The 17594-nt window shown below is 62.2% G+C and overlaps 1 protein-coding gene across 1 annotated transcript; it reads right to left on the bottom strand.

Moving 5' to 3' along the window:
* Positions 1-149: 149 nt before the first annotated feature.
* Positions 150-16379, bottom strand: OBSL1 (obscurin like cytoskeletal adaptor 1). Its single transcript, XM_058809730.1, is given in 25 exon segments — positions 150-310; positions 552-818; positions 946-1050; positions 1202-1363; positions 1464-1617; positions 1764-1876; positions 2248-2514; positions 2758-3024; positions 3107-3376; positions 5812-6087; positions 6176-6451; positions 6599-6874; positions 7167-7442; positions 7521-7571; positions 7574-7768; positions 8164-8436; positions 10878-11150; positions 11278-11553; positions 11650-11925; positions 12011-12316; positions 12641-12901; positions 13127-13396; positions 14134-15208; positions 15651-15797; positions 16260-16379. Coding segments are annotated over 25 exon segments (6240 nt in total). The 3' UTR covers positions 150-302.
* Between the last annotated feature and the right edge of the window lie 1215 nt (positions 16380-17594).

The raw sequence follows: 17594 nt of genomic DNA, 5'->3' as shown, positions 1-17594 counted from the left end.
CGTGCAAAGCCAAGGACTGTGGGGAGCGGGGGGCAGGGGTGAGGGGGCCCAGAGGGCCGGGCTTCCAGGGGTGCTGAGCAGGATGTAGAGTGGTGCCACAACCTTTTCTCTTAATGAGACCCCAGCTTGCTGGTGTGGAGGAAGCCATGTCAGAAAAAAAGGCTGTTTAATGCAGAGCCCTGAGGTTGAAGCAGGCTGGGGATGGTGTCCATGTGTCTGTGTATGCCAGGGGGAGCATGACCCCATCTCTCAGCAGTGGCATCTGTCAGTCCGTGCAGGCCCTGAGAACTGCATCCTGGCTTCTAGCTCCCTGTGGGAACAATGGGAGTCAGAGTGAGCTGGGGCATTGCCAGAGCAGCTGTGCCACCCAAAAGTTGTATCCCAGACAAGGAGGATCAGAACCCTGACCCTGTATCAACCTGCTGCCTCCAGCCCAGCACTCAGACTCTCACAAGCAATGGGGGACAGGGACACGGGTTCTGGTGTCCCTTTACTGTAAGGCACAGCAGCACTGGCAGCTGTCAGTGGGTGTCCCTTAGGTGCCCACTCACCCTCCACAAGGAGCCGGGCAGTGGAGCGGTCGTCGAAGGCGTCGCAGGTGTACGAGTCCTCGTCCTCGGGGCCCACGTGGTGAATGATGAGTGTGCGGTAGCAGTCCAGGTTGCAGATCTCATACTTGTCACCAGCAAAGATCTCGGTGTCCCCACGGAGCCAGCGCACGCGGCCCCGGGCGTGGGACACGGTGCACTCCAGTGTCGCCTTGTGCCTCGCCAGCACTGTCTTGTCCCGCAGTGGCTTCACAATCCGGATTGGCAGTGCTGGAGGTGGGGACAGGGTGTCAGCACTATGGGGTGAGCAGGCTTCCATGGGCACACCACAAGCTGATCTGGTACACCCCAGCCCTGGTGCTGGAGCCCAGCCAGACCTTGCAGCCTGCACTGGTACCTTCCACCTGCAGACTGGCCTCCGAGGTGACTGTCCTGGCTGTGAAGCGGATGAGTCCCTGGTCCTCAGGGCGCACACCACAGAACAGCAGGAAATGCCGGGTCCCTGGGGAGGGAGAGGCTGGCTCAAGGCAACAGCAATGCACACCCATAGGAAGCAGGGGGACAGGGACCTCCCTTTGTCTACACAAACTCCCCTTGCTTGAATTTGCCCTATCCCAGCCCCAAACCGGGTGTGGAGCCACCTGCATCCCTACCTTCTTGCCGTATCTTCAGTGTGCTGGAGAGCTTGATCTTCTCCCCGTCCCGAAACCACTCGCCCTTCACATCCCCGTGTGACACCTCGCAGGTGAAGACTGCATTGTCACCTTCCCGGACCTGGACGTCCTGCAGCTCCTGCACAATGTGGACCTGGCGCTCTGCAAGTAATGGACAGGGTGCCAGGGCAGCCAAGGATGGGGGGAGCAGGCAGCGCAGGGTTTAGGGGTGTACACCCTGCTGGGAGCTGGGTGACCGTACCCTGTACGTGCAGCACGGCGGAGGCCTGGCAGTCACCTGCATCGCAGGTGTAGCTGCCGGCGTCGCTCAGCTCGCAGCGGCTCAGCTGCAGGATGCGGCGCCGTCCCGCCGAGTGGATGCGGCAGTTGGGCCCTGGCCGCAGCTCCTGCCCGTCCTGCACGGAAGCAAACAGGCAGCACCCCACTGCTTTGGCCCCTCTTCTCTGCCTGCAGCCCTGGCAGGGAGGGCAGCGGCCAGGGGACAAAACAAGGAGGAGGACATGGCCAGGTGCTGGTGGAGGGGACAAGGGTGAGCCCTCACCTTGAACCATTTCACCTCTGCATTGGGGCGAGACAGCTCACACTCAAAGCTGGCGACCCCCGTCTCTGGGACCCCCAGGTCTCGTGGGACCCTCACCATGGTGACTGGAGGCTCTGAGGAGTCAGGACACAGGACAGGAAGGCTTGATTGGACAAGGCATGGATTTGGGGCTGCAGGGAAGAGTAGCTGTGCCTGCAGCATTTCAGCATGGGGTGAGAGTGGCACCACCCATGGGCAAGCACTCATCAGTGGTGTTCCAGCTGGCTCTGGACCCAGACCCTGGCTGGGTGTCCCCACTGCTCAGTTCACATCTCCTCCCTGAGGACAGGGGAACACTTGCCAGCACTCTATCACCCCTGCTGAGGACAGGGGAATGCATGTGCCCAGTGTGGCCCAGCTCAGCCTCAGTGTGTCCCAGTGCAGAACAGCAGCAGGTCAGACAGCGCCAGTGCCACCCACCCCCAGCCTGCCCCAGGGACCGTACCCCGCACACGCAGGTGGGCACTGCAGCGCAGAGTGTCAGCAGTGAAGGTGACGGTGCCTGAGTCTTCCAGTGTGAGCCTCTCCAGCGTCAGGCTGTGCCCGCAGCCTGTGGCACTGATCTGGCACGTACTACTGGGCTTGACCCGGATGCCGTCCCGTGTCCACACCCCGGTCACGCCAGGGTGAGACAGTTCCAGGTGAAAGGTGGCTGTCTCCTTCTCAAAGGTCTCCACATCTGTCAGCGGTGTCCGGATCGACACCTTCCGGGCTGTGAGGGACCCATGTCTGTGAGTAGGTGTCTGCTCCACTGCAGAACCCCAGCTCCCAGTCTGTGCTTGCTGGAGTGATCATCTAAATCCAGTTGTTTGTACAGGACTCCCACCCCTGCCCATGCACCCACCTCTCTGAGCACCCCTTCCAGCCAAGTACCAGCTCTGCCCACATGCTCCCATTGCAGCAGTTGGGTACCCTCCCTGTCCCCATCGCCTTCCACCCCCATCCCGGTACTCACGCTCCACGTGGAGCTTGGCCTGCGTGCGGTCATGCAGGCTCTCGCAGCGGTAGGTGCCGCGGTCAGCAGGGCCGAGGCAGCAGATGGTGAGGGTGCGCCGGCACCCCGACTCCCGCAGCTGGTACTTGCTGCCCGGCTGAAGGAGGATGCCCTGCTTCAGCCACTGCACCTCGGCAGCCTCGTGGCTCACCTCCACCTCCAGGCACACGTCCCCCTGCTCCTCTGCCACCACATCCTGCAGCTTCCGCACAAACAGCACCTGTGCCTCTGCATGGCCCGTGTGCTGGGTCAGCAGCCGGCCCCAGGGCTGTGTCCTGGGCTGAGCCCCAGCTTTGTCCTTCCCCCTCACCTTGCACACTCAGCCGAGCTGTGCTCACCAGCCCCTCGGCATTGGCTGTCACAGTGCCTGCATCACCTGTCTGGCACTGCCGGAGAGTGAGGCTGTGGCACAGTCCACACCTTGTCACCAGCAGACGCTCACTGGGGACCACGGGCTGGCCATTCAGCTGCCATGTCACAGCCACATCTTCGGGGGATACCAGACACTTGAAGGTGGCATCCTCACCCTCCAGCACTGTCAGGTTCTGCAGTTCCATGATGATCTCCACCACCCTGGGGACTACAGCCAGGTTGTCAGGGCACAGCATAAGGGACCCCCCGTCATGTGGAGACGCTGAGCATTTCTGCAATCCTGACATCGCTGTGCCAGCATCCCCACCACCCCCATGGAATAGGCGTCCCCCAGGTGGTGGGGATGCCTTGGGCTCACCCTGCACCGTCAGCGTCGCCAGGGTCTGGTCGTCGTTGGACTCGCAGCAGTACTCGCCGGCATCCCCGGGCTCCACGCGGCTCAGCACCAGCGACCGCTCCCGTCCCTCCGCCGTCATCTGCCGGCGGGGGCCAGGCGCCAGCACCCGCCCGTCCTTCCGCCACACCACGTCGCCCCGCGCCTTGCAGAGCTCGCACCACAGCACCACCCGCTCGCCCTGCCGCGCCCGCACGTCCGACAGCCCGCGCAGGAACTTCACCCGCAGCTCTGCACAGTCAAACCCCCCAGATCAGCACCCGCTGGCACCGCAGGGGGATCCCCGGGCACCCCCACTGCCCCCCTGCCCCCACCTCGGACGGTCATGTCGAACTGCATCTGGTCGTGCGGTGAGAGGCAGGTGTAGGTGCCCGCGTCCTCCATGGCCACGTTGAGGATGATGAGGCTGTGCACGCGGCCGTCCCGGCGCAGCTCGCAGCGCTCCCCGGCCACCGCCGCCTGCCGCGGGCCCAGCCAGGTGACATCGCAGCGCTCCGTGGAGGTGACGGCAGAGAGCACGGCACTGCCGCCCTCCAGCACCAGCAGCTTCTCCTGCTCCTCTCGTTTGTTCACGAACAGCACGGGTGCCTCTGCCGGAGGAGCACTGCGCTCAGCTGTGGCCCTGCCAGCGGCACAGCATGGCATGGGGATGCCAAGCATCCCGGCGTGAGGCAGGATGAGACTGCACCTGCCCCTGACATGGGCGAGGGACACCTCCAGGCTCACCTTTCACACGCAGTGTGAAATGCACCTCATCATCACCGGCGTCGCAGAGGAAGATGCCACCGTCACCCAGTTCCGCTTGCTTGATGGTGAGGCTGCGTGTGGGACCCTCGCTGCACACCAGCAGCCGCCCACCTGAGCACAGCGTCTGTCCATCCTTCTGCCACTGCACTGCCGCTGTCTCCAGGGACAGCCGAGCCACCAGTGTCACACTGTCCCCCTCCTGCACCTCCAGCGGGCTCTGCGCCTCCTCCTTGTTGACAATGCACACAGGCCGGGCTGAGGGGTGCAGGGGACAAGACAGGGTTCAGGGATGTCCCCACAGTGTGGGGCAGTGCAGGGATAGCAATGCTTCAAGAGGAGAGGTGATCCTTCAGTGGGTCACCATGGGGCAGAAGGGCTATGGGGCTGGCTAGGGGTCATAGTGGGACTAGACAGGGGTCCCAAGGGGCAGGCATGCAGGATAGAGAGGTCTGGCAGCTCAGGGTTCCCTCAGGGAAGGGACAGCCGCAGAGCCCATCACTCCCACAGCACTCCCTGTACAGGCAGCACCGCTGCCATGTTGAGACCATTAATTTAATTGTACTGCCCACCCAGAACACCTTTCTGGGAAGCCAGGACACCCGCCTGCAACAGGCCCCCTCCCACCCTGCACAGCCCTCCATCTCCAGCTGATAAGGGTCCAGGCTGAGCTCAGCCTTTGGCAGCTGAAGCAGGAGGAGAGGCGCCTGGGAGCCAGCCAAGGCTAAATTTAAACAGCCCCTGGCTGGGGGAGGCAGCAGGGACATGTCTCGCCACGACCCTGACGTGTCTCTTTCTAACCAACGGCTCCTGGAGGGTTGGGGACAGGGCTCCCACCCTTCCCTGCCATGCTGCCACCCCGGCCTCTGCATCAGCAGGGTCACAAAGGCTTCCCCTCCCCTTGTGTCTGTGGCACGACCCCACCATTCTGGGGGTCCCTGGGTTCTGAGCCAGCTCACCCGACACCTCCACGTTTGTCACCATGCGGTCGCTGGCAGCATCACAGATGTAGCACCCCGCGTCGCTGGGCTGTGCCCCAGTGATGGTGAGCTGCCGCAGCACCCCGCGGGCCTCCAGCTGCACCCGCTCACCTGGGTGCACCTCCTGGCCATTCCGGAGCCAGCGCACCACGGCGTCGGGCCGAGAGAGCTCACAAGCCAGCACCAGGTCTTCCCCAGCCACCAGGCAGCGATGTGCCACGGCACCCGTGCTGCCCACAATGGTCACCGGTGGCTCTGGGGCTGGAGAGATGGGCTGTCAGCCCAACAGCAGCCTGTGCTGGGTGGCACAATAGCCACACCCTGTCCAGACTCCTCTGGCTGCAGCTGAGCAGCGCAGGGGTTTCCACAGGGCCACCATACAGATGCAGCCCACTCCCCATGTGCCCCCCACCAGCCTCCCTGTGCTCACTGCCACCCAGCCCAGCCTCACACCACCCTGCCAGCAGCCACAGACCCACCTCACTCCTGTTCCCCCGACCATCCCCACCAGGACCTCCTGCTCACCTTCTACAGTGATGAAGAAGACGATGCTGTCATCACCAGTGTCACAGAGATACTCCCCAGCATCCTTGCCCGTAGCACCCAGGATCACGAGGGATCGGCGCACCCCGTCCTCCTCCAGCCGCACACGCCCCGTGTCCTGCAGCTTCTCCCCGTCCTTGTACCACTTCACCTCCCCGTGGGTGTGTGAGAGCTGCACCTCCAGCACCAGGTCCTCCATGGCCTGGCAACGCCGGTGGGTAGGCAGGACATCCTTCTCCAGGATCCTGATCAGTGGATCTGCAGCATCCAGCACCAATAGGGCTGAGGTCTCTGGGGTTTGTGCACCCAACACCCACACCAGGCTCTTCCCTACCCTCATGCTCACTCAACACTTGGATGGTGAAAGTCACTGTGTCATTGGCGGTGTCACAGGTGTATTTTCCAGAGTGCTCAGCTTGGGCAGCGGGGATGAGCAGCCGGCGATGGACACCCTCCTCCTCCAGGACCAGGCCACCCCCAGCCTCGAGCCTGACACCCTCCTTTGCCCAGCACACGGGTGTATCTGCACGGGACAGCTCACAGCACAGTGTCACTGTCTCCCCCGGGGACACCGTCATGACAGGGACAGGTCTGCAGGGCTGCAGGATCCTCACCGGGGGCTCTGCAGGTATGGCATATCTGTGATACAGAGCAGCCCAGGGACAGCACAGCCTTGGGCACCCCTCTGCTGCCAGCCCCAGGTAAGCCCCTGTGCTGGGTGACCCAGAGGATGGGCACCCACTGTGGCCAGAACCACATCAGCACTGACCTGACACCTTGACATCGAAGGAGACGGCCTCGTCCTTGGTCTCGCAGATGTACTCGCCTGCATCCTCTGCACTGCTCGTGGGGATGAAGAGGCAGCGCCAGGCCCCTTCCACCAGCAGCTGCAGGTTGTCAGTCTCGTCCACCTCCAAGCCGTCCTTGAACCAGTGCACCGGAGCATCCGGCACGGAGAGCTCGCACCGCAGTTCCACACACCCCGGCGCCTGAACCAGCAGCTCCAGTGAGCGCTGTGGAGGCTGCAGGATTCTCACTGGTGGCTCTGTTGGGGGTGTAGAGGAAGAGTGTGTGACCTGTTCAGTGCTCTGCTTCCTGCTCTGCTGTGTCTATTTGCTGTCACCTGTATCCCTGTGCCCACGTGGCTGTATGGATGCTACATCCTCTCACCCCAGGGCAAAGAGGATGGAACTGCTCAGAGCAGGGGCAGCAGGCACAGAGATGGAACTGCATGCCCTCCTCCACAATGCTGAGGGCAGGGAGCAGGGCTGGGGACCCCAGAGCACAGAGATGGGGCAGTGCTACCCTTTCCAGGATGTCCCTGCTGTGCCACCAACCTGCCACCAAGATGGAGTAGGAGACAGATGCATCGCTGGCATTGCAGAGGAACTCCCCTGTGTCTTGTATCCGGGCACAGGGCAGCACCAGGCGGCACTGCAGCCCTTCCTGCTCCAGCACCAGTCTCTCGCCCACCTCCACTTCTTTGCCATCCTTGTACCAGCGCACCGGGGACACTGGGCGGGACAGCTGGCACCACAGCTCCACGCGCTGCCCGACCATGTAGGAGTGAGAGGCCTCCTTGTTGGAACTGACAATCCTCACTGGTACCTCTGCTGGGGACATGGCAGGGCTCAGCTGTGCTCCTGAGTGAGTCTCACGTGAGGACAGGAATCCCCTGGGCAGCTCACAGCTCACGGTCAGCCCAAAGCTGGCAGCATTGTCCCCAGCATGGCACAGGTACCCCCTGAGTCAGGCAGTGCAGCTGCAGCAATGTGCAGCATCTGTGAATGTCCCTCTGAGCAGATGGCCAGGACCTGCATGGGGACCACAGCCTCCCTGTCCTTCAGCCAGTGGACAGGGGCATCTGCAGGGGATACCTGGCACTCCAACACCAAGGGCCGCCCTGCTAACACCTCCCAGAGCTGCTCTGCCTCCAGCACTGGGGTGAGGCAGACCCTCAGGGCTGAGAGGACCAAGACCTTGTGTCACTTGGCCTCCCATCCTACCTGCCCTGGCGGCTGTGGCCATGGATATCCCAGCCCTGCAGTGCTGCAAGCTGAGGGAACAGCAGGGCTGGGGTGTGAGGTGGCATCACCCAGAGGCAGGCAGATGGTTGTGCTCTGGAGTGTAGGGGGGGCAGTGTGACACAGAGCTCTGGGAGGAGACAGACCAGCTTGTATGCTCCTGCCCACATCCCCTTCCAGCCCAGGGGCATGGGCAAGGAACTGCTCTCAAGGAGATGACAGGCAGCTGAGGTGCTGAAGCCACAGCGTGAGCAAGGAGCTGGGGCAGAGGGAGAAGGGGCAGAGGGATGTAGGTGTCTGTTGTACCCACCTGCCACGGTGACTGTGTAGAAGACAGAGTCCCCACCAGCATCACAGACGAACTCCCCTGTGTCCTGTGGCCGGGTGCAGGGCAGCACCAGCTGGCACTGCAGCCCCTCCTGCTCCAGCACCAGGCTCTCACTTGCCTCCACCTCCTCCCCATCCTTGTACCAGTGCACGGGGGCTGCCGGGCGGGACAGCTGGCACCACAGCTCCACACGCTGTCCGGCCATGTAGGCGTGGGAGGCCCCCTCGTTGGAGCTGACAATCCTCACCGGCTCCTCTGTCATGGAGAGACGTGGGGCTCAGCCAGGACATAAGCACCAGAGCTAGTGATGGTGGCCATCACAGCCCTGTGTGGAGTGATGGCTTCACCACTTGTTGGCTTTAAGGCTGGAAGACACCAATCATCTACATTCTACATAGCACAAGCTTCTGCACCATCGTGCCTAAGTCTCCCTCTTCTCCTCACACACTACAACCAGGAGGAGCACCAAGCTTTGAACTGGCTGTAAATTGCTGCAGTGCCCTTGCTCCCACGGTACCTGCCCTGCTTTGCCCTGTGGTGGAGCTGAAGGTTGTGGAGGGAGGATGCATATAGGCAAGCCCCAGCACTGATAACCACTGTCTGTGGTGCCAGCACCAGCCCCTGCAGCTGCTCTTCCAGGGGCTGCCCTCCCCTCTGCCTATCTCCCCATTCAAGTGCCAGCCAGTGCTTCTGTCCTGGCTCAGCCTTGACATTTGCTTATACTGTGGCACAGGAACGTGGTTTGCTTGCAGCCAGCAGCCCCATCCCTCCAGCTTACCAGGACCCAGGACCCAATTCCAGATTGCAGTAATCACTAAAATCACCATTAATTTGCTATATAAAATGTGTGCCACTGCTCGCACCGCCCCTCTGAATTGAGTCAGAGCTCTAAAGACAGAGGGGCTCCCAGCACAAATTTTATCTGACCAGCCCTCCTCTCTCCTGGGAAAGTTCAGGATGCCATCTAGAGCCAGCACTGCCTGCCTGGCCTTGCACATTGCAGACAGCCGTAGCTGGTCTCGACTCTGGTGCGCACAGAGCCCACGGCTCCATGCGGGCACAAGGCACAGCCAGCTCTGGGCCACAATGGTGGACAAGCACAACCTGCCCCTCTACAGCCCTCATCTGCTCCGTGCTGGGTGTCCGGGTGGAAGCTTCCCAGACAGCTCCCAGCTGCGCTGCCCAGGCTCAGCAGCACAGCGCTGCCCCGCAGAGTGCGGAGCGGTGCGGCGCCGCTTCGCAGCGATTAACCTGCAGCACGCTGAGCCTGCATCCGCCCAGCCCCTGATCAAAGCACTGCCGGCCGCCTCCCTGCCAGGACCTGCTAAAAGCAATTACATTGCTGGAGTGCAGCTGGAGATGTTGAGCAGCGCTGAAGTGAGGGGATGGATAATGTGCCAGCCCGCAGTGGGCAGCATCGCTCTGGCCTCAGCCTCTCGCTAGTTCTGAGGGAGCTCCAGTGCTCAACAGCTGACAGAAAACCCAGAGGATGCTGGGGATGGCAGAACTTGAGGCAGGCAGGCTACATGCCATAACAGCCTGATAGCTGAGATGCCTCAGGGAAACCCAAGCGTGCCACAGCAGTGCTTGACTGCAGCAGCCAGCCTGGCACTTGTGCCAGAGAGGTGTCAGCCTGAGCCTCCAGGCACCCACCCCCAACCCTGCAGTGACATTGATGTCCAAATCCAGATTGAACCAAGACAACCTCCCTAAGACCCTTCTGTCAAAGTTATGCAAAGCTGCTCAGCCAAAAGGCTGAGCTTCAGCAGATGGTGTTCCCTCTCCCAGCCTAGGGAAGCAGAGCTCTCCATGCCCCACACTCCCACACAGCACACAACTCCTGCCTCTTCCCAAAGCCCATGCTGCCTGTCCTTCCCACTGGCAATTTAACCTTTATCTCACTAGAACCCCCTCCCTTCCTCACCCTCCCAGCAGTTACCACTCTACTGACTCTTCAGCTTCTCTTATCACTCATCCTATCTTCACTCCTACGTCCTTGGCCATCAACTTTGGCCCTTTGCCGTGTGTTAATATCACAGCAAGGCTTTACCACTGTGGTCACATCACCTTTCAACTGGGCTTGAGCTCTGCCCCTGCTTGCCTTCCTGTGGTTGTGGGATGTGGGTTTTGGGGCCAGCAAGGGGAAGCCTTTAGTTTGCTTTTAGCTTTCATTATCCTGTGCCAGGCGGTGACGCCAGCAGCCGCTCCACAGCCGGGGCAGCCGCCCCAGGTGCTGAGCCCTGCTCCCATCCAGCAAACACCTCCCAGCCATCGGTCTCCAGGCAACTGCTCATTTTCAGGTCAGCAATTAACGCTGTCCATCAGAGCAATGACCAACCATGAGTCACCCCATGCCAGGTGCCAGGCCCACTATTTTTAGGACCTTGGAGGAGGGCTTGGTTACTAGCCATGGCAGAAGTCCGGCAAACACCCTGGTGTGCAGGTGCTGGGTGCTCTCGTGTGCTCTAGTGTTTCAGACAGGCTGAGTGAGCTGTTCCCTCTGGCCCCTGAGTCCCACAAGGACCCCAACTGAGCAACCAACCAAACTGCTGGTGAGCACCTGGCAAGATCAAGTCTGACAAGTATCCCATCACAGCGGGTGACAGTAGTACTGACACCAGCACATGTGTTGTGGCATCCTGCACCAGCAAAGAAAGCCCCCTGAGACCCTACCAGCCCTCCTGCATCACACTCACCTGCCACAGTGATGGTGTAGAAGGCAGAGTCCCCACCAGCATCACAGACGAACTCCCCTGTGTCTTGTGTCTGAGCGCAGGGCAGCACAAGCTTGCACCGTGGCCCCTCCTGCTCCAGCACCAGGCTCTGGCCCACCTCCACCTCCTCTCCATCCTTGTACCAGCGCACGGGGGCTGCTGGGCGGGACAGCTGGCACCACAGCTCCACACACTGTCCGGCCGTGTAGGTGTGGGGGGCTTCCTCGTTGGAGCTGATGATCCTGACTGGCATCTCTGCCGGGGATAACGTGGGCCTCAGCATGACTGGCTGCAGCTGTCAGCCACATGATGGGGCAAGAAGCAGGGCAGGAGCGCTATCAGGAGGTAAGGGCCAGGCTCCCACACACGGTCCCCAGCTCACCGGTCACGGTCACCACGAAGCTCACGGCATCATCCCCGGTGTCACAGGTGTACACCCCAGTGTCTGAGGGACACGCTGAGCGGAGCAGCAGCCTCCGCACGCAGCCTTCTGCCTGCACTGCCATAACGTCATCCAGGGGCACAGCCTTGCCATCCTTCAGCCAGCAGACAGGGGCATCTGGGGTGGACACCTGGCATTCCAGCAGCACAGGCATCCCTGCTGGCACTTTTCGGAGCCGTTCAGCCTCAGACACTGGGGCGATGTGGACCTGTGGGGCTGAGAGACATTGAGGAGCGGTGAGAAGCATCCTCCAGCATGACAGCCCCTGCTGCTGGGGTCCTGGTAGGACCCCAGGATGAGTGCCCTGATCACCTTGCACATGCAGGATAGCCGAGTCCCTCACACCACCAGACACAAAGGTGACCTGGGCCCCACTGTCAACCAGCCGTGCTCCTTGGATCAGCAGCGAGTGCTCCATCCCATGGCGCTGTACACTCCATCGGCCGCCCGTGTCCTCCTCAGGCAGCCTGGCACCGTTGAGGAACCAGGACCCATGAACCGCAGCCGACAGCTCCAGGGAGAACTGTGCATCCTCGCCATCCCTCACCCACGCGTCCTGCAGACCCCTCTCCACACGAGCTGCTGGGGCTGGAGCACAGTTGTATTCAGCCCCAGTGGCACTGACTACCAGCACACTGTGGCACGACATCCCAGCTTTTGCCTGTCTCCTCACCAAGATGCACGGATCCCGGGAACTCCACGGGGCTGCTCCTGCCGTGCTTGTTGGCGGCAGAGATGCGGAAGCAGTAGTCGGCCTCGCGGGGCACGCTGTCGCCCAGCACCCGCACGCTGCTGGGCAGGTCGGTGGCAAGGCACTGCACCCACTCCCCTCCCGCCACCTCCCGGCGCTCCAGCAGGTAGTGGCTGGCGGGGTGGAGGTGGGAATCGGGTGCGGGACACCAAGTCAGCAGAGCCGTGTTAGTCTCCACCACGCTTATCTCAGCTGCCACAGGTGCGCTCGGAGGGTCGTGCTTCACACCTGCAAGTCACAGCCCAGGTTGCCTGCTTGGGGAGGCTCTAGGTGGGACGGCAGAAGGGCTAAGTGGGGATACACAGCCTGTTTCTTTGGGGATTCTCTCTCTGGTGGAGAGGACAGTCTTGCTCTCATGTAGCTGGCTACAGGGGTTTGTGAGTGCCTGTAAAGCTGGGATCCTGGACCCCTGCTCAAAGCCCCCTCCCCAGAAAACACATCGCAGCATCACCCCCCCAGCATATTGGGTGCCTATTCCATCCCCCCTTCTGCATCATCCCTCTCAAACAGGCAGGAGAGAGGGCTCATGACCCCTTCAAAGCTGGAGCTTACACTTGACTCGGAGCTGAGAGGATGTCTGCGACTCCCCGACAGTGAAGGAGATGATGCCCGCGTCCTGGCGGGTGACGTGCACCAGCACCAGGAGGTGTGTCCTGCCGAAGCTCTTGAGCACGGTACGGGGTGACTCCCGCAGCTGCAGCCCGTCCCGGCTCCAGCAGCTGCCCTCCACCACATCCCGTGTCTCCACACAGAAAACTGCATTCTCCCCCTCCATCACATCCAGCTTCCGTGGCAGCCGCTTCGCAATCACCCCTATGAGAAGAGATATATGAGGGAGGAATTCTGGGGACCAGGATAGGCTCTTTGAGGTGGGAGAGGAGGAGGAGGAGGAGGAGGAGGAGGAGGAGGAGGAGGAGGAGGAGGAGGGGCAGCAGCAGGCACCAGCCAAATGGAGGGAAGGCGACTGCAGGGGGCAGTGGATTCCCCGGGCAAGGGGAATAGGAAGGCAAAGCTGTGCTACCGGAGGCCTGACCCCACCTCGGACAGAGACCTCGGCGATGCTGCGTCCTTTGTCCTTCATCTGGCAGAGGTAGATGCCGTCGTCGTCGATGCGGGCATCGCGGATGGTCAGGCGCCGCACCACCCCCTGCTCCTCCATCACGTACTTGTGGCTGGGCTGCAGCTCCCTGTCCTCCAGGTACCAGGAGGTGGGGATGGTCTCCAAGGGCACCTGGCACTCCAGCACTGCGTCCTCCCGCTCTGCGACCTCCACGTCTGCCAGCTGCACCTGGAACCGCAGCTGGTGCTCTGCCACAGAAGAGACAGGAGCTTAGGGCATGTGGTGTACAGCATCCACTGTCAGCCCTTCGCTCAAGGTGCTCCCAGCTCACAAAGAGCAGCAAACCCTTGTCCCTCCTTTGCCCTCTCCTTTGGCTTGCAAGAGACAGACACTGCCCTGACAAGGACATCCCCCAGAGCAGGGAGGACCAGGGCACAGCCTGGGGAGACACAGGGATGCCTCCAGTATCTCAGCAGGGAGTTCTGGGGGATGCAGGAGCATGGAAGCCAGCATGCTGTAGCAGGCATCTCAGTGGAGGGGAGCAGTGGGGTGCAGGCAGGGGCTGCACCAGTTCTGGGTAACCCCAGCCACGGGCTGTCCCCAGCTGGCTGGATGGCTCGGGGGGAATTGGGCAGCTGCCAGCGCAGAATGTTGGAGCCGTGCCCTGCAGGGGTGGCTGCCAAAATCACTCAGCACTTCCAGGGGAATTTGTCACCAAGGCACTCTCCCTCTTCCCTGTTTGTGGCTGGACACCTGCAGTCATCTCGAGAAGCCACACCTCTGTTTGCAAGGAGAGAGACATGGAGCAGGACACAGCTCCTGGAGAAGCCCACAGCTCTGTCCTGAGGAGCCTGGGGTGACCCTGGCTGCACGGGGCAGGAAGAGCCCAGGGATGCTGGGCTCCCACACAGACACACCCCTGCCAGAAACTTCCCTGAGCCCCCAGGGCCCGGCCACCTCTGGCACTCCTTGGGCGTGTTCCTACCTTTCACCTGGAGCTGCACTGCGCTCAGGGTCTGGCCAGCAGTGTTGGAAGCGGTGCACATGTACAGCCCCTGGTCCTGAGGTTTGCAGTACAGCACCTTGAGGATGAAATAGCCCTCCCGGTCCTCGTAGATGAGATGCCTGCGGCCGGGGGCGAGGGGCTCACCATCTTTCTGCCAGATGATCTCTGGCTTGGGCTTGCCAGTAACGTAACAGCGAAACTTGGCGTGCTTCCCTGCGCTCACGGCAAATGCCTTGGCCCCTGGCACCCTGGCTGGCACTACTCCATTGGGCACCCAGGTCTCCGCTGCCAGGCGCCGTCCCGCTGCATGTCGCCGCCACCGCTGCCGCTCCACCAGCGCCTCGGCACCATCGGCCGGGGGGCAGCCATTGGGGAGCCCGTCCGGCAGCGCCCGGGGCTCAACCAGGAGCACAGCAGCAGCCAGGGCCTCCTGGGAGCCGCTGCGTGCCCGGCAGACGTACACTCCTCCATCCTGGGGCCGGGCACTGAACAGCTTCAGGAAGTGCCAGTCCTCTGGTTTCTGCCCCACTGCAAAGTGGCTGCTCTCAAAGAGTTCGGAGAGCTTGTGCCCATCCTTCTCCCACTCCAGCACAGGGCAGGGCTGCCCAGACACCCTGCAGGTGAACATCACGTCCTCCCCCCGGCACACCCGCAGGGACGAGGGGGCAATGAGGAAGGCAGGCGCGACGCTGCCTGAGCATCCCTCCTCCTCTCGCCGCTCCGCTGGCTCCACCCTGAGCATGGTGGCAGCGTAAGTCTCGCCAACGCTATTCTTGGCCCTGCAGACGTAGAGTCCACTGTCCTTGGGGGTGGCACAGGACACCAGCAGGCTGTACAGGTCCCCTTTGGACTCCATGTGGAAACGGCCCGAGGGCTCGATGGCATTCTTGTCCTTTTCCCAGAGGATGCTCGGCTGGGGATCACCCATAATCTGGCAGCTCAGGACCGCATCGGTGCCGCTTTGGACCGTGAAGGCGCGTGGATAGGCCAGGAACCTGGGGGCTCCCCCAAACCCCTCCATCACCAGCTCCCCAGGGTCACAGCAGGCAGCTGGCTGGAGCAGCAGTGGGGACCATCAGCCTGGGGGGATGTACACACAGACCAGACTGGAGGCTTGGGCTTCACCAAAGAGATGGACCAGTGTGGAGCCCCCAGCCAGGAGGGACCCACACCTGGAGCCAAATCCCCATCATGGACCCCCTGCCCTGCTTCAGGGGCATCACCCTCATTCAGAGCAGCACAGCCCCACTGGATTTGCCCCCGAGTCACCCAAATCATGCATTTCCCAGCCCAAGGCAATAGGAGAGGTGACAAAAGGTGGCTCTTTGCACCCCGGGGGGCTGAGACACTTGGAGCTTATCCCAGGGTTGCAGAGGGGACTCCAGTTCCAGAGATGGGGGACCCCTGTCTAGACAGGGAGCATGGGCAGCTGCTTGCTGGGTGCTGGGGCTGGGGGACAGCAGAGGCGAAAGGGCCCCCGCCCGCCCCTTCCCCACCCGCCGGGCATTCACATTCCTGCAGTATCGGGTGGTGGCAGAGCCGCATTCCTGCAGCATCTGGGCCGGCTCAGCGGGCAGGTGCTGACACGGGGCTGTCACGGGCCCGAGGCCCCGGCTGGACCCGGGCTGGGACTTCCTCCCAGACTTGGGTGGGCAGGGGACCCCCTGTGCCACCCCTCGGGGCAGTGCCCTGGGACAAAATGGGGCTCCGGAAAGGGTGCCCCTTCCAGAGAGTGGTCCCACAGGCAGGATCCAGCCCTTGTGCACTCAAAACTACAGCTGGAAATCATCAGTCCCAGGCAGAATAAATGAAAGCCGGGGAGGTGGGTCCTGCTTTTGCAGGGCACTGCCTCCATCCCGGCTTTGTGGGTAACCGTGCCCACCATCAGGAGCAGGAGTGGGGCAAGGTGCTCTGTGGCACCCCCCGGTTAGTGCACCTCACCCTCTGCTCACACCATGGCCAGGACAGGGGCAGGGTCGTCTGTGACTTGCTCAGGCAGGGGGAGGGGAAACAAAAATACTTATTGAATGAGCCAGAGGGTAGGAGAGGGCTGGTCCCCAAGGAGCCACAGGGACTGCGGCCAGCTTCTCCTCCCAGAGCCCTACCCCTGGGACAGTGCACCCATCCAGAGCCACCTCTCCATCCACACGGCCCTTACCCGTGGGCCACCCCACAGTAGCTCCTTCGGACATAAAGGGACGGCTCTGATGGCTCAGCCACGCCATTGCACCCTACAACCCCTCCTTCCCCGGCCCCCCTGCCCCAGGCAGCCCCCAGCCCAGCCCCTGCCCCTCTCAGGTACCTCGCTGTGCCGCGTCTCCCTGCGTCTCAGTGCCGGCACCTAGCTCCTGCTGCTTCCCCCAGCTCCCCTCTGGGGTGTCAGTGCGCAGGGACCAAATGTTACAAATGCCTGCAGCTGCTGTCCCCAAAAATACCCTCTGATGACACGCGGGCTTGATAAGAGTGAGCCTGCTCCGTTCAGCGCCTCGCCGAGGCTGGGCTGGCCTACCTATGTATAGCAGCCACCCCAGGGAGCTGCAGGGGTGCTGCAGGCCTGGCTGTGCCTCTGTGCTGCCCCAGCCAGCAGCGAGGGACAGCGTGCCCTGTGGAGAGCATGGCATGGTGTGCAGGGTGTGCTGTACCCTGAGCTGGACACCAGACTGCAGTGGGACAGGACGTGTCACCCGGGACATGCTGCACGGGGGGATGTGCTGCACTGGGTGCTGCATGAGGTGCCAGGGATGTGCAGGACACTGAGCTGTCAGAGGCACGGAGGGGATGCACAGGCTGCCCACAATCCACAGGGCAGGCAGGGTTAGTGGATAGGGAACACCTGGCACTGTCCCCTCAGGCAGTGATGAGAGGAAGGGCACTTGGTCTCCTTACAGCCCATGCCTCTCCTGCAGCTCCCACCCTGTGAGCCAGCCTGTGGCTAGACAGCCAAACAGCACCCTAGGATCCTTCTCCTGGACCTGCTGTAGGGTCTCCAGCTGGGCCTGCCTCTGTCTCATCTGTTCTTCTCCCCCTGAAGCTGGGCCAGCCTTCTGCAGCCCCAGGTAGAGCACGAACCTTTTGCCATCCCTCCTGCTTCATGTCCCCAGGACCTTGCCAATCGCCTGACTGACATGGAGATGCCACAACCACCCTGCCCCTCACCTCGCCCTTTTCAAGGCCCCATCCTCACATTTTGGCTGCCCTGGGCACTGCCACCTGCAAAGTGCCTCCCCCATGCCAGATCCTCACAGGTCTCTGATCCCCACCAGGTCCTTGCCCGGATATCCCTGCTGTGCACAACTGCTGTCACTTCCCACCAGCTCCCCAGAAGCCCTAGACCTTCAACTCCTCTGCCTGGGGGGCGCCCAGCATCAGCAGCTGCAGAGCTACCCAAGGTACCCCCCTGCATCCCTGCCAGCTTTGGCTCCTGGCACCACCCCAGCCCC

The sequence above is a fragment of the Ammospiza caudacuta genome, chromosome 8, assembly GCF_027887145.1.
Source record: "Ammospiza caudacuta isolate bAmmCau1 chromosome 8, bAmmCau1.pri, whole genome shotgun sequence".
Lineage (NCBI taxonomy): Eukaryota > Metazoa > Chordata > Aves > Passeriformes > Passerellidae > Ammospiza > Ammospiza caudacuta.
The sequence above is the reverse complement of the archived record's forward strand: the minus strand, read 5'-3'. Positions and strand labels throughout refer to the sequence as shown.